General features: G+C 40.5%; 2 protein-coding genes across 2 annotated transcripts; one reads left to right on the top strand and one right to left on the bottom strand.

Moving 5' to 3' along the window:
- The first annotated feature begins 1,387 nt into the window (after positions 1-1,387).
- Positions 1,388-3,966, top strand: fbxo5 (F-box protein 5). The gene is made up of 5 exons (XM_061087735.1): positions 1,388-1,971; positions 2,176-2,346; positions 2,465-2,555; positions 3,108-3,320; positions 3,697-3,966. The coding sequence occupies exons 1-5, from the start codon at positions 1,388-1,390 to the stop codon at positions 3,955-3,957; spliced, it is 1,320 nt and encodes a 439-aa protein (XP_060943718.1). The 3' UTR covers positions 3,958-3,966.
- Positions 3,967-12,798: 8,832 nt separating this feature from the next.
- On the bottom strand, positions 12,799-15,629 carry vip (vasoactive intestinal peptide). Its single transcript, XM_061087753.1, has 5 exons — positions 15,532-15,629; positions 14,948-15,052; positions 13,689-13,814; positions 13,135-13,246; positions 12,799-12,807 (listed from the first exon to the last, which is right to left on the bottom strand). The coding sequence occupies exons 1-5, from the start codon at positions 15,624-15,626 to the stop codon at positions 12,799-12,801; spliced, it is 447 nt and encodes a 148-aa protein (XP_060943736.1). The 5' UTR covers positions 15,627-15,629.
- Positions 15,630-16,118: the final 489 nt, after the last annotated feature.

Here is a 16,118-nt window from a genome sequence, read left to right as displayed (position 1 = left end):
ATTACAGCAGCAAGATTAAAAATAGGCATCAGTGAGTAATAAATAACATGCAATACTTTAATGTAATATTAAAAATATAAAAATATGAATTGAATTGAACTATGAAGATACTATTAAGCTTTTGAGCGATAATGATAAAAGTATTTTGCTGTCAATATCATGTATATAATAAAAAAATAGCATCTCTTTTTATTTGTTACCGAAACAATAGTTGAAACAGTTTCCTATTTTAATATTCAGTTCCTCAACATTTTACTTATAAAACCTAAAGTGTTTAAGATTCGTCACTTCCGGATTTAAAGGTTTTATACACAGACATATATAGCGACATATATATATATATATGTGTACATATCTATGGTTTTATATATGGTGGGAAAAAACATGGCGGGACTACGCATAGATATCTATGGGACTACGTCTCATAGCGCGCCGACGTCACTTCCAACGTCCTCCAACCCCGGCTCCCATTGGTCGATCCTTTAAAGGGCCGAACCCCGCTGCGCTGTAATTGGCTGGCGCGTTTTTACGCACGGATTTCAAATGCCCAGCAGCGACTGGCGGATTCCTCAGTTCAGCGGCGGAGTATCGGGTCACATCTCCGGGAGAACAGCTCGGCTTTACACCGGATCACGACCCCCAGTTCACGGTGAGACCACCCGACACACAGCTCACACTTCCCCGGAAAGGCTCCACACTAACCGGGCTGTGGGCGACGGTCGCGAGCGGGAGTGACTGTGCTTGGCTAGCTTAGCGCTACTAGCTCCAGGGAACTGACTGTCTACTTACCACACCAACGTAAACTGTTAGTAGGTTAACGACATTTTTACCACTGACACTGTGAGTTAAGCTAAAAAAGTAGTAAAGCTAGTGAAGTTTGCTCGCTTCCTATTGCAAACTAATGTACGCGCGAAAATGGAGGCTACTATCCGACGCTTCGTGCATCCGAGCTTTGTCCCGTAAACCATCATTTGCTCTTATTACAAGAAGAAGCTAATGTCGGAAACACTGACTAATGATTTTAAAGGATTCTGGCTTCCTGTCTCCCGCACATTCAACTTCACCGCTCATAACTTTCCGCCAAATCTACACCGCCGCGCCAAAACCCTTCGTTTGTCTGGTTATAGATCTGGTTATAGATCTGGCGGCAGAGTGTGTGAGCTCGTCCACAGTTCAACCGGACATTCAAGATGAAGTCCAGATGTGTACGTGTGGTCTCAGTGTGGGTTTCTACCTGTTTTATAGCTAGCTTTGGTGCTAGAGGGGAGCTAAGTAAGCTTTGCAATGTGAGGAGCCATGTTGTCAGAGGTCTAACACCCCCCCCCCTGTCTCCTTCATCCAGGAATCTCCACACGTCCTGCAGGTTTCCCCCCCCCCCAAAGCCAAAATGAAGTGTCCTCGCTACGACAGCACCAGAGTCTGCAACATGGAGAAGAGTGCTGAGAATCTGGCTGCTGTCGTGGCCAAGGTGCCACATGTCAAAGCTTCCCCAGTGAAAGAGCTGGTCCCCATCAAACCCCAGTTCCAACCTGCAGCAGTGACCAGGCTGTTGTTCTCTCTCAACAACGACACCCGGCCGGTCCACAACAAGGAGAACAGCAGCAGCCGGGAGCAAGACCGGACCCTGGACGAGGGCCTGGAGGACAGCGGGTACCTGTCCCTGCACAACAGCCAGATCGATGAGCACCACGGGGAGGAGGAGGACGACCACAGCCAGGGGAGAAGCAGAGCTCCACTGCTGCTCTCTGCAACGCACCAGGAGAGGACGATATCACCCAACAGCTCCCCCGACAAATGTAAAGCAGGTCACAGGGTGGTCGTGGTGGCAGCTTCCACTCCTGTGGATCGTCCCAGGAGAAGAATACTGTCGTCCACACCCTGCGATAGTCACAGTGACCCCAACCTGCCCATACTGAAGTTCCAGCGGGCTGTGTGTGAAGAGCTCGCCAAGAACTACCGGAAGAATAAGAGGTAGATTTACACCCTAAAGTATTTTAGCTTGGGCCTCAAATGTATTTCCAGCTGTTCATTGAATCATTTACATTGGAATGTACAAATTCCTATAAAACCTTTCAGAATCCACAACAGCCGACTCGCACTGCACCTGAGGCAGTTTCACTGTGTAGCTGTCAGGGAAGCAAACAGGGGAATGACAGTGGTTTTCCTGTATTTCAGGTACGACTGGAGCATCGTCACTAAGGTGGCCGAGGAGCATCTCTTGGATCGGGTGATCGGAGGCAAGATGGGACGGGAGTACGTCGACATGTTTGCAAATCTGCTGTCCAGGAACATGAGAAGTATCCTGAGCGACATCCTGGCCCTGCTGGATGACATGGACCTCATTAGGTACGATAGAAAACACTTGACTCAATAATAATACTTGCCAGAAACTGCTCAGGTACTCTATATCACACTTGTTTTCTTGTCCATATTCATCACATCTTTACCCTTTCTGACCCTGCAGCTGTAAGAGAGTGAGCAGGACGTGGAGGAGAATCATTGGTGAGGACACCAGTGCTACGAACAGGTGTCTGCAGGCTGAGGAGTCGCTCAGGGTGAGGAATCACAGACAACACACACGGCTGCTCAAATTCAAGAAATATAGATTAAGATTAAGATAAGATTAAGATACATTTATTTGTCCCAAACACATGCACAGACATGCACAAGCACACTCATGCAAGGAGGGAAATTTAACCTCTGCTTTTAACCCATCTGGTGCAGGACACACAGAGCAGTGGGCAGCCATGTACGGCACCCAGGGAGCAGATGTTGGGAGAGTAAGGTGCCTTGCTCAGGGGCACTAGACAGGGTAGGGAGAATCCTCTTGGATTTTTGGACAGATCAATCCAGGTTAGTTTATTGTTGTTTCTCCGTGGAGTACAACCAGAGACGAACCAGAGACCTCTTCTGCCCATAGTCCAAGTTTCTGCCACTAGTCCACTGCCTCTCCCCCACAGGTTGTACAGGACTGAGTTATTTTTGTACCAGTGGTCATCATGAATGAAAACTCATATTTTGAAACAAGACATGGAGTTACACGACAGTATATCCAACTTTTGGTTGCATGAATGTATTTCTTATATTTTTTTTAATTCTTTTTGCAGGAGTCAATGAGCTCCTTGGGACATAATGACTCTGGTCTGACGAGGGACATCGGGGTGTCCAGGGTGGTGCTGTCCTGCATTCAGACCCGGGCCAACAGCACGGTATCATCCTCCTCGTCCTCCACAAGCAGCAGGGTCCACAGGCGGATCACCCCCCCTCAAAAGGGCAGCACGCCCCATTCCCAAGGCACACGCTTCACAGAATTCACCAAGGTGCGTTTGGATATCAGGGACTAGAATTGATTGTTTTAATTGATTGAATGTACTTTATTTCTTGGTTTTAAGATTTGATATCTAACACGTAACCCAGATATATTCACTTCATTGTAATAGAAGAAGAGGAATTGCAGCAGATAAAGTTAAGAGCTGGGGAGCATTGTGTTTTTTTTTAATTGAAAAACTACTTGAGTGGCTGCTGATCACTTTCCTATTGATCTGTTAATTGATAACCTGGTATAAAGGTTGGCGTAATAGCTTTGGTTGGCTATAGCTTTTAAATACAGTTGTAAGAACAATACATTTCAAGCCATGGGGAATACAGCCGTGTACATTTTCCAGCCCTAACACATGTTCTCGTTCCTCTGTCCAGGCCGCCAGGAGCCTGAAGCAGCACGAGTCTCTGCGCTGCTGTAAGCGCTGCGGTTCACCAGCGACACACTCGCCAGAGATGCAGCGGGCAACGTGCACACGTCTCAACTGTCTCTTTGACTTCTGCACCTGCTGCCAAGAGACTTTCCACGGCTCGACGCCCTGCCGGACGGTGGAGTCCAGGTCCCACTCCTTCACCTCTAGGGCGACCCCGGTCCTACCGGGTAGCGCTCGCAGCAAGAGGAACGTCAGACGCCTGTGACAGGTTTATTGAGTTTTTATTCACGGACCGTTTTAAATGTGGAGGGGCTGACTCAAGTACAGCCTGGGAGCCTGGAAGTGGCTTCTGTACAAGCACCATATAGTATTACTCAGAGCCGTGGCTCTACACAACTGAATCCACTGAGTGAAGCACTTGTTTACAAGACAACTGGGATAATCAACCAGAAAAGTGTCATCTGGCTAAAGCTGTGGTCGTCTGTGAGCGACAAACAAATCTGATGCCAAAAAATAAAGAAATGTAGCTTGATATGCTTACTATTGTAACATTTTAATCATGTTTTAAATTGAAACTTATGTAAATGTATTGTATTGTCACTTTTAGATCGCTTTGTATGTGTATATATATTTTCTTTTAAATAAATGTAAGGAAATCTTTTCTGTAAATAGATCTTTCATAAAATTTTAACAGTTTCCCTGTTTTCTGTATTTATTTAAGAGCCGAAACCAGATATTAAGGCAGATATGGGTTTTATTTTACCATGAAAAGGTGATTAGCTGGTAATAATTTTTCACTAATGTTAACATTTTCCAGCACCAAAAATAGAGACAAGCGTATATTTGAAGTTTATAGCTTGACTGATTCATTAAAAACATTAGAAACATTTTTAGACTTAGCCCAGTTTGACAGATCTGATTCTGCACATTCTAAATCTGCAAGGACATCTGCTCTGCAGTTTTAATTTCATTCCCTAACCAATACCTTGAGTATAGAAATCAATACACACAAGTGTATGTGTGTAAATATTTTGGCTTTACACAACCTCATGGTGTGCTAATATAAAATTTAAAAACAATTTCACCATATAACGCTGAATATAATATTTAAAATGGCCTATTAGTTTTCCCAGACATCTAAAACTTGATATCTCTACTCTTAAAGTAAAAGAGTTATGTTTTAAATGTCTATTATTCAACTGTTTTAATTTGAATTGAAACTAAGTTATTTGCTACTTTTATTATCTATGTGTCTGTCCTGTAGAGAGACCTTTTCAGCCCAGGTCTCCTCATTTATTTCACTAGATGGCAGCGTTGATCAGGTTTTGACCGATAACAGTTTAATTGCAGCCACAGAGAAAAGCCATCAACATCACGGGAGATTAAATCAGATAAGAGCCAGTTTCTCTTTCAGCCTCAGTCATATATAGAATCTGAGATACCATCAGCTCATGATAACTAAAGTTCAAAACATTTGTATGTAATGTACAAACAAGTGCATAGAATATTTTAGAAATGTATCATTAAGTACAGTAGTTGCAGTGCGTTTACTTCCTGAAGTAAGTCATGAATTATTATTCATCACATCGTATATTGAATATCGCATGTATCAACATATAATATATATACATTTTACCTGGTTTACTTTTTATTTCCATTTAATTGCTGATGACTTTTTTAATATCTCAACTTTGCTGATTTTTATTTACCGTCTGAACTACTTTCATTTTGAGACCCATCATATAATCCATATTAAGCAATAGTTAAGCAATATTAAGCTTTATTTATAAAAGTTTGAGTTGTTCTATCCTGTCTCTGTCTCGTGGTAAGATCAATAAATTCCTCCAGATATAGATTCTTCAAATTAAATTGTATTTATAAAGACTGTAGATCGTAATGTTGAATTCAAATATTTTGGACATTTCCATGGGATGATGAAACAAATCCAATACAGATCTCTGAGTGAGTACAATGAGCTGCAGCTTGATTCAATTCAAGGGAACTTTTGTGTTTTGAGAAAGAAATGCGACACTGAAAACAGTTTTAATGTTTCACTAGCAGATTATAGGAGACACCTGCAACTTTTCTTACAGTAAATCATTGTAAAAACCTTAAAGGTTTTTTAAGTTATATCCTTATTTCTTAAAGGTTGTGACACTCTGGTGTGAAGCCCTGTGAGCTGCACCTCCTGAGGTTCTGACACATCTGAATTTGTCTTCAGGAAGAATTTAAAACACTCACCAGCTTTTGGGAAATTCCTGTTAGGATAAAAAATGGCCTCTGCCACTTTCCCCTTAAAAGAACAGTCATCACTTGTTTAGGGGAGTGAAGAAGCTGCGAATAGCATCACTGACATTCCACTGTTACCTCTGACATTTGCAGCGTGACCCATTTGTCTCCCGCCTGTCCCTCCTGTGGCTGAGCTGCTCTTTGGTGTCTTGTGCTTGTGATGACACATGTAAACATCCGTCAACTCTTGTGCGTGTGTCAGCTGCTGCGTGGGAATGATCCCTGTTCAGCCGGATGTCCTGTGACTTGGAATGATCTAAGGAAAACACTCAGATTTCAGTACAGTGTGTAGAGTTAACACAGAAAGGCCTGATGCCTCCCGCTGGCTGCTGTGGCTGCTTGTTACAGCGCCACAGAAAGTGAAATACTTTCCAGTTTCCTGTGTTTACTAGTTGGGACAGGGCACATAATGAAATGCACTTAGGTTAGCTTACTTTAATATGTTTAATATGCTGCTCTGCAGTCACAGTCACAATAAAACAGTTTACAGTTTATAACATTTATTATAAATAGCTATATAAATACAGAATACAACCTAATATATAGAACTTTAATTAAGGAAAATATATTTCTTCACGTTTTTTCCACCTGAATTGTTTGTTAGAAATATAATAGGGGATATAGACGCATAATGCAAACTGAAATGCTGATATGTGAGTGATGAATCACAGACATTTGTCCGGGTCTATAATTTATTTCTTCTTTCTGGTTCATCGCTCTCCATTGTCTTGTTTAATGTAATTATTTTCAAACATTTTATAAACCAGAGCAGCTCATTTTACAAGTTCACAAGCTTAACCCATGTTAATGTCTTCTGCTGAATTTGAAATATGAACAATTTGGCATTAGCTCCTGGTGCATGATCATGAAGCAGAAGTAGAAAACAACCAGCTATGTTAGATTTCTATTGTCATCCAGGGAGGAACGGTAACATAATTACTGATGTAATTGAATCATATAATAAAGATGCCCCTTGTTTTCACATAGTCTTGTTTTCATCCACAGCAGCTACATTTAAAATCCTGGATACAAACCTCCTCTTCGTCCATTCAGTAGATTTATTCACTTGTATTTGCAAAGTGTCAAATAAGAACATAGGTCATTTTAAAGCACTTACGTCATAAGGTCGAACCAGACTGTTTTGTCGGCTTTAAAAAAACAACGCATATGATACATGTGTTGATGTGAAAGCGTGAAGAGCAGCAGGTTTCCACCGACAACATGTGAGAAAGTGTCACGGTGATGGAACTAAATGGACTATTTTGCAACACGTCAGAGCCGCTGATGTCACTGTGGCGGCGGCGGCGGCTGATTAATCTGTGCTGTGGCCTTTCACTCCCTCAGAGACTCAGGATCATTTATCTGGCAGATTTATTGATCGGCTGCTGCAGCGACACACAGCCAGACCGGCTGCTAATTGTAAAAGGGCTTCCACGTCTCACTCTGTGTGTGTGTTAACAAATTGGTGCAACAATGGAGCCTGGAACAATGACACCTCCTGTGTCGTTGAGCAACTTGCATAAACATTTTACCGGGAAAAAGGGAAAATCTTTGTAAATTCCCGTCATCGCTGATTCTGTCGACGCTCTTTGCATTTGATCTGCTCAGCATTTGAAGATCACACTTTTTCTGTTTATTTTGCACAAATAGCTCATTTGTGCCCAAGGAAAGAGGAGGCAGGGGGGGGGGGGGGGTGCAGGAAGTGAATCAAGTCGTCTGAGATAACATGAAGTTTATTATCGGCTGTTTGGGACGAAGATGGTCTTTCATGTGTTTTTCTGTCACCTGTAGATCACAACCACAGGCTGGGGCCGGTATCCACAATCCAAACCATGGTGAAGCTCAGGCAACATAACTGGGAGCGGCTGTGGTCACTGTGGGGGGGGGGTTCTGTTTCTGATTATTCCCTGAAGTCAACAAAGTGCTGAAGGAACATAAGCATGGACATACAAGTCAAAATATTCCTACGAGATCGTTTTGTTCATTTTGGTAGAATTTGTTTTCGGTGATTAGGCAACGTTGTCATAACCAATATAAAGGATACAGAGCCTAGATTCACACACACACACACACACACACACACACACACACACACACACACACACACACACACACACACACACACACACACACACACACACACACACACACAAACACACACACACAGCCTATGGTGATAAAAGGCTGCAGCACTTTCTCTATTTTTACTCCGTTTGGTCCATTAAGATCCGAGCAGTGATGAGAGTTAATGAATGAAGCCGCTCCACAAAACAGGCTGTAATCACACAAATGTCCTGGACACACACACACACACACACACACACACACAAACACACACACACGTTGACCAGACGACACATCTATCTGCCTCACTCTGGAACAGTCAATTAAATGTGCACACACAAAGACTCACACAGACACAGACACACACATGTGATAATAACTCATGGTCTTTGAACATATAAGGTTTAATCATGTTATGACCTGCTATTATAATGTATGACTGTACTTTTGTTTTGCCATCTTTAAATTCAGGACAGGATGTGGCAACACTATTTGTCTGTAATTATATAATATAATGAGTTTCTGAAACTAAAGGGGGATTTCTTCAAAATGAAGGATCACATTTTTTTAGCCCAAACGTTCCTCCGCCTTAATAAACATGCAAAAAATGATTTTATTCTATTTTACCACACGAACGGTTCTGATTGAAAGCGAATTTATGCTGAATCAGCACATTCCTTTAAATGTGTCATCCTCGCAGACTGACACATTTGCTTCTAATCATAGGACGGGCTGGTCCCGGTGCAGCCCTGCAGAACATTGCTTATGACATTTATGAGTCAAATATCCGCTGCCATTTTGACACTTGTAAACAAAGTGAGTCACAGCAGGGAGAGCGAGCAATTAAGTTAACACTGGAAAGTATTTGTTTGGAGGAAAGAGGATTGGAAAGCTGTTTTGCGTTTGCTCTTATCACTGCGGAAAAAAATGCCTGACGACAGCAACAACAACTGAGAATATAACGGGTTCATCTGTAGCCTGAGTCTGAATTAACCTAAGTTACTGTGTACGTTGTTTTACAATCCACTAGTTTATATTCATCATTTAAATATGAGCCTGCATATAATTTTGGTGCATATAAAGTGGATTAACATAAGATTTGAATTAAGTTAATAAAATGGTCAATTATTTAATTATTAGATAATCTTGAGATAATCCTATACATATGAATATGTGTATTTAACTTTTCTTAAATTCACATTCCACTTGCTTTTGATTCCTACCTGCCGTGATTGCATGGGGAGAATGAGGGGGATCATCGATAAGACTTTGCAAGAGAAACTGTAACCCACATATTTCCCACTTTTCTCATATTTAAGAAGCTCCACCTTGTGTTCATGAGCTGCATATAATGATAATATTATTACAAATGTGTGATGTATAGGATGAATAACCAGCCTGTCACTAATTCGGACAGGGAGCAGCCAACAGGACACATGTTACAGAGTGTGGTCTGAATTTGGCAGATTAGTAGGTGAGGTCCAATGAGGTTAAATCATCACAAGATGACAGGCTGCTCTGGTTCTTTCAGGATGGTCAGATTTATATTAAAGAGAGAAAATAAGAAAAAACCCTTTTTAATGACGACAGTGAACACAAACAGTCCATTCACACCTTATCCTCTTCCATCACCTGCCTCCTCTTAGCGGAGCCACCACAGAGCAGAGCTGTGGAAACTCTCCGTGGTCGGACAGAGAAATCTGCTAATGGTGCGAAGCGTGACGTCACGACTGAAAGCATTTCAACATTCAGACCTTTAAACAACCTCACAACCGTCTAAAACCGTGAAAACTGGCTGAATCAGATTGAAAAGATGCAACAGGAAATGTATTCTGGAGGCTACAATGAAGGCGTTAATGTTGGTTTAATGTTAATATTCATGTTCTAATCGTACAGTTTTGTTTCAATAGTTTTTAAGCAAATCCTCTTAAACCTATTACTGTACTGATCCCATAGAAAGACAAAACTAGTCATAACACAAGTTTGAATTTTATACAGTCATTTGTTTTTATTAAAGGCGATTGATTACAGCTTCTAAAACAATGGGCAACTGTTGTTTTAAGTGAACATGACTCAAATGATGGTCTGGTCTCGGTTCTGGAAATATTTCAAAAAGTCCTTATGAATAAAAACTGCTTTTAAAACTGAAAACTGGAGCAGATCTTTGAGCAAGTGTTTCAAAACCATAAATGTCTTTGTTCAAACCATGTCAATACACGACTGAGTGTCGCTGTCCATGGTGCTGAAGTGTTCTGGCTCACTTATCCTTCTCCATTCCTATTTTCCCTCAATGAACATTTTATCGAATGTCTAAACAAAGGGAATCAAAGAAACAAGGATCCCTTCAGCCATCAGGAGACCTTTAGTTTCAAGACTAAACACCCACAGCAATCAATTTCCTTTCAAATGAAGAGAAGTCTGAGTCCTAAAGTTCAGTGGATCGCTCTGATGCTTCCAGCTCCACAACCGCTCCAGCGAATCCATCAGATTCAGACACACTCATCATGTGTCTGAATTGGAAAAAGCCTCCATCAGAAAAACAAATGAGGAAACTGTTTGTAAAAGAATACGGGCTGCTCCCATTGATAATACTTTGCCTTGAAGTTGTTTTCTTTTTGTTTCTATGAGAATATTTGTGTCACTTTTGGCTGCTCACGTTGTCTATTTGAATGTGATATATGGATCATTCCGAAAGAGATATTCAAACCAAACTTTCCTGTAGATCTCAAACCTGCTTTTCCGAGCCCTGAGAAAGCTGCTGAGAGGTCGGACTCAGTTTCTGAAATTGAACGAGTTATTTTAAGGCCAAAGTAACGCATTCAGCATGGACCCAGATGTTTTCATCTCAGTGTCACTGAATATAACGTCAACAAGTGAAGGTAATTTGTTTCCTTTTGATATTTTGGAAACTGTCAGGCGCCGACATAAACCGTCAAACAATCAGCCAGACAAAACAACTCAGCTTTGAAAAATAAACCAACATCTTTTATTTGGTGAGTGGTGTACATCACTATATGCGCTACAGGCAGGTCTATGCACAGTTATAACTTCTTTGCTCTACATAGTGGATAGTATAAAGTGATTATATGCATTGAAAATGTGTCCTCCTTCCTCTTGTATCTATTTTTGAAAAACAAATAACCACATTTGGATCCTCTAACACAACCAACTCAGCATTTAGATCATGATTGCACCATTGAAAATGAATGGAACATTTAACATGACAGATGTCCCATTTAATTGCCCTGTGTGTCATAGTACATAACATTTTAAACATTTTTTTTAAAATACCAATGCATCAATCAAATGCTCCGTTGTAATCATTGTATATGTAGATGGTTATAAGTTTGAAATTTGACTCAAAAGTAATGGTGCTGTATTGAAAGTTTATGGAACAATTCGATGGCGGGAGATTAATCAGAACCCAATCGAACAGATGTTCTATTTAAAGTTAATTGGACAGATGTTTTCGATCAGTGCCCTGAAAATAGATGAAATAAATGTTCCATTGACATTCAACAGGTCAAATGTCAATAGGTTAAATTTACTCAAATCTATTCGATTAAATGTAAGTGAAAATTTTTGAAAATTTTCACTTAATCACCATTGAAAATTAATTAAACAACACTTATCTTGAAAATAAGGTGACAGATATGAAAGGTACTGAAGATTTTTAGTGCTTAGTGGATAATAAAAAAGTCTTATTATCATATTAAGAGTAAATTGGGCCGTGTATCCGTTTCAGTCAGCGGTACAATCGGTTGCAAAGCAGCTATTCCAATAAAATAGAATTGTACAAGTATTCATTAAATATTAATTGGACAAGTGCTCGCCCAAAATTCATTGTAAATATTGACAAGTCATTACAAATTAAACTTCAACAGGTCAAACAAATTTCACTCAAGTTTATTGGAACCTTATTCCATTAAAATTACTCTCAGGAACTTTTTCCATTAAAAGTTTATAGTGCAACAATAATCTGACCAAAAAGTGACCAATATTACATTCATGTTTTATGTAACTATACTTCTATTAAAAGTTATGGGGCCGTGCTTCAGTTGGAGTCAATAATTCATTTTGAAAGCTCATGGTGTCAGTGTCCCATCGAGGAGCAACTGGACATGTTCTCCATTGAAAGTTAAGGGAACTTTCATGCACGATAATTCCTATGAATTAAATATCTTTTCCTATTTAAACAAATGTTGGTCGAACATAAAAAGAAAGGGAACAATAGATCCACTGAAAAACAATAGTAAAGGTGAACTATCAGAACTAAATGCTGCTCTACTGACATTCAAATGTTTGACTGAAAGTTAACGGGACAGATTCCCCCTCGGTTTTAACAAGACGGTGATTCCTTACAAAAGCTATCAGGGCACAAAGGTTTCCATTGAAAGTCAATGGAACAACGTTGATCTGAGAAACAAAGTAAAATGTGGTCCTGCTGTTCATGTTAACTGTCCCCGGACGCCATCTTCAAACGCTGAGTGACCAAACTGTTCGTGGACACACATGTTGCTCAGTTCGGCCCCAAAAAAACTCGCTGAGCCATAAATCTTGAGTGATTAGTATTGTGTGTATATATATACTGTGTATATACAGTGTAAACATGTACAGTGTGGATGGATAGATAGAGAAACACATCATCGTTGGTTCATTTGACTTTGACTGTCCTTTGGATTAACACGGTGTTCTTTTTTTGGAATGGGCGGTTTCATGAGGATGAGCTGAGGTATTCAACGCAGGCCCCTCCTCAAAGTGGCTGCAGGGAAAAGACAGGAGAGAGAAGAAGAGACGTTATTCATGTGGAACAACCGACAATCTCAATTTAATATTAGGACATGGGATGAATGTGAAGGTTTTTCTGTGACTTCTCTAAAGAACAGTTAAGACATTGTATTCGGTTTTAAAGTTATAATTAGGTTTAAGGAATGTTTCAATATATCAAAGAGGTGCACGCTTCTATTGTACAAGTGTATAAGTGTGTGTGTGTGTGTGTGTGTGTGTGTGTGTGTGTGTGTGTGTGTGTGTGTGTGTGTGTGTGTGTGTGTGTGTGTGTGTGTGTGTGTGTGTGTGTGTCAGCCCCCACCAGTTGAAAGTTGTTTAGGAGGTGATCTACATTGATGTCGTCGTAGCTCTCTTGGAAGGTGTTGGGTTCGTCCCTGGACTCTTCTGCGTCGCTGGCTCCAGGCTCTTCCAGGCTGTGTGCAGACGAACACATTTGTTCCACATTATTTTACTTGAAGCAAAACTTTGAAAAGGATCTCAAACAATCAATACAAAAAGAAATGCCTCACAGGCTTAAATCACTCAAACATAAATTTGAATGTATTGTTTATCTGCATTTTCTGCAGAATTGTTATATCCAACGAGCATTTCTTTCGCAATAAGGGGTGATTTACCTTCATTCTTTCTTATATATACCAAATAAATGAAGACAGATAATTTACCATATCTGATAAGCTTTGCACAGGTTTCTAATGATTTAGAATGATATTTTTAGGCAAAGTTATGGTGTTGTCAGTAACTTCAGGTGATGCCTGATCTATCATACACTTGAAGGTGATAGTTATTCACCTAGTCATCAAAAGGTGACTGAATGATACCACATTTCACAGATAAAGGTCTCAGGAGGACTCGTACCTTCTCTTCCCCGTTAAGACTGAGTTCAGGTATTTCTTGACGGCCATCTGTTTGCGGAAGCGGCTGTAGTTGTCTGTAAAGATGGCGTCTGAGTGACGCTTGACTGGCTCCTCCATCAGCTCGTCACTGCACAGAGGAGAGATCAGGAGGAGGAAAGAGAAGAGTGAAGGTATGAGTGTCACCGCAGGTCAGAGGGCGACAAAGTCAGTGCAGATCAGGATCTGATTCATCGTGTTTGTGTGTGTGTGTGTGTTTGTGTGTGTGTGTGTCCCTCCTGGCAGTATAAAAAAACATGTAATGACGCATTAATGGCATAAATTAACCTTTAAAATGTTTGGTCGATTACAAAATGCATCATCAAGCAGGTCGGGTCCTTTCATTGTAAATGTCAGGTCCTCTCTGTCTGACACTAAACAGTAAAGATATAACTTCACCTCTTTCCTACAGCTAAACTTACATTTTCATTATTTTGGAAAGACAGATTTAAAAGTTTCTAAATGTGTTTTTTAATCAAACACAGTACAGTAACAAAAAATGTTGTTGATGAAATTTGTGGAATCAAATCAGATTTTTTATGTTTTTTCAAGAACTTTGTGACAGTTCATCAAGCAAATTTTTGAATGTTTTGGATTTTTTTTAACCCTGGTAAAATTCTTTCTTAACTCCGGGAGGAAGGTTAAGGACGGAGGATTCTGCACCTTGTACAGATTATTAAACCCTATGAAGCAAATTGGTATTTCTGAATATGGGCTATACAAAAAAAAAGTATACCTTCACCTCTTCATGTTTTCCACAACAATTACCTCGTATTTATCACTGTGTAAACTATACTTTTATAAATAATTGTGCATTTTGTTCCCATAACAATTACCCACCAAGTCAAACTCCACATGCATTCAGCAGTATGCATTCAGATTGACGTCATCAGTTTATTAGGGGAGGAGGCTGAACATTGGCTTCATGGATCTGAAATTATCTCTGAAGCCTTTGGCCTCTAAATGTTCTTACTCCGGGTTTGTCAGGTCAAACTGTGTATGAAGTTTAGACATGGAAATTGATAATATCCAAATATTCCAAACATGATTAACTTAAAAAATCTGATGTAGCGTTTAAAGTCAAAAATCAGCCAATAAATAAATAAACCCAACTCGAGGTTTTGCTTTTACGCTCGACTCCCAAGCTACATCCAGCCTAGTCCCCCTGCCTGCCCGTGTCTCCCTCCGCCCTCCGGAGCTCTGCGGCCGGGGAAGGTCACCTACCTGACCCGCTTCCCGATCAGAGACTCCAGGTACCTCCGCGCTGAGAGCTGCCCCAGGAGCTTGCTGTATCCGCTGGTGAACAGACCGTCTGCGTGTCTCGTCGGTCTGTACAGCATCACAGGACAGTAGCTGCATTAAAGTCTGAGCACATTCGATGGATTACAACAGCTGCAAATGCAGAATGGACGCGCACCGACTCCAGTTCTGTGGATGTCCTGGTTTATAATCGCACTAAAAGGAAGTTCTGTTTTTCACGCAGGAGACGTTTCTACTTAATCATCTCATTCTACTGATTACATGTAAAGTCTTAGCAAGTTTATTTAATAATTAGATACAAGAACAGGCTATTACCTGTATTAAAAATCTATTTTACATATTTTTAAATAGATTATAGACAGCGTAGAGAAAGTAAAATGCTTTGGCATCAACTTGACTTCATGAGAATAAAGATACACATTTAAAAATCAGCTATTTCTGACATTAGTGATAACAACAAGCAAATAAAAAGCCATCCATCCACACGTTTGTTTATAAAGTGCTAGATGTTTTTTTCTGTAGTAGAAAGAACACAGGTTTGCCCTCACCTCATGGATGTGTATGGCAGACTCAGGGTCCGGGAGTACAACACACTGCATAGGGCTATTAGGAGAAGCAGCTGGGGGCCGGTCCGTTGTAACATCGCTTTACACCTGAGGGTGGAAACGTTGACTGGTTATTCTCCCTCCAACCTGAACACGATGGAGATTCCAGGTCCTTTCAATCGATGGAAAGAAGATTGCACACTATCCTCTCCCCACGAACCCTGTGGCTTTTATACATTATCAGATTATTTTACAACAGTCAGGTCGTAAAACAACTGATTATTTGTTCTGCAGCAGAAAGTAAGAGTGGTTTAGACACGAGGAGCCGTTTGGAAAAGATTCAAACTTCCTCGATGGCGCTGATCTTTGAACGCAGAAAATAATCCAATGCGTAATTACGCACGACTCGGCTCGGTCCCGGGCTAAATATTCTATCACACTTCGTAGATACTGCAGCTCTGTTGGCTCATTTTTAAACGCATCGAGCTTTAAGGTGTTCCACTTAAACAAGGAATAAATATACTTGTGGAAATGTGCGTTTTCCCAGACTAGTAAAGGTTTTAACAATACAGATCTTTGATTCCTTTACC

Source organism: Limanda limanda, chromosome 15 (assembly GCF_963576545.1).
Source record: "Limanda limanda chromosome 15, fLimLim1.1, whole genome shotgun sequence".
In the NCBI taxonomy this organism is placed as follows: domain Eukaryota; kingdom Metazoa; phylum Chordata; class Actinopteri; order Pleuronectiformes; family Pleuronectidae; genus Limanda; species Limanda limanda.
This window is presented reverse-complemented; position numbering and strand designations above follow the sequence as displayed.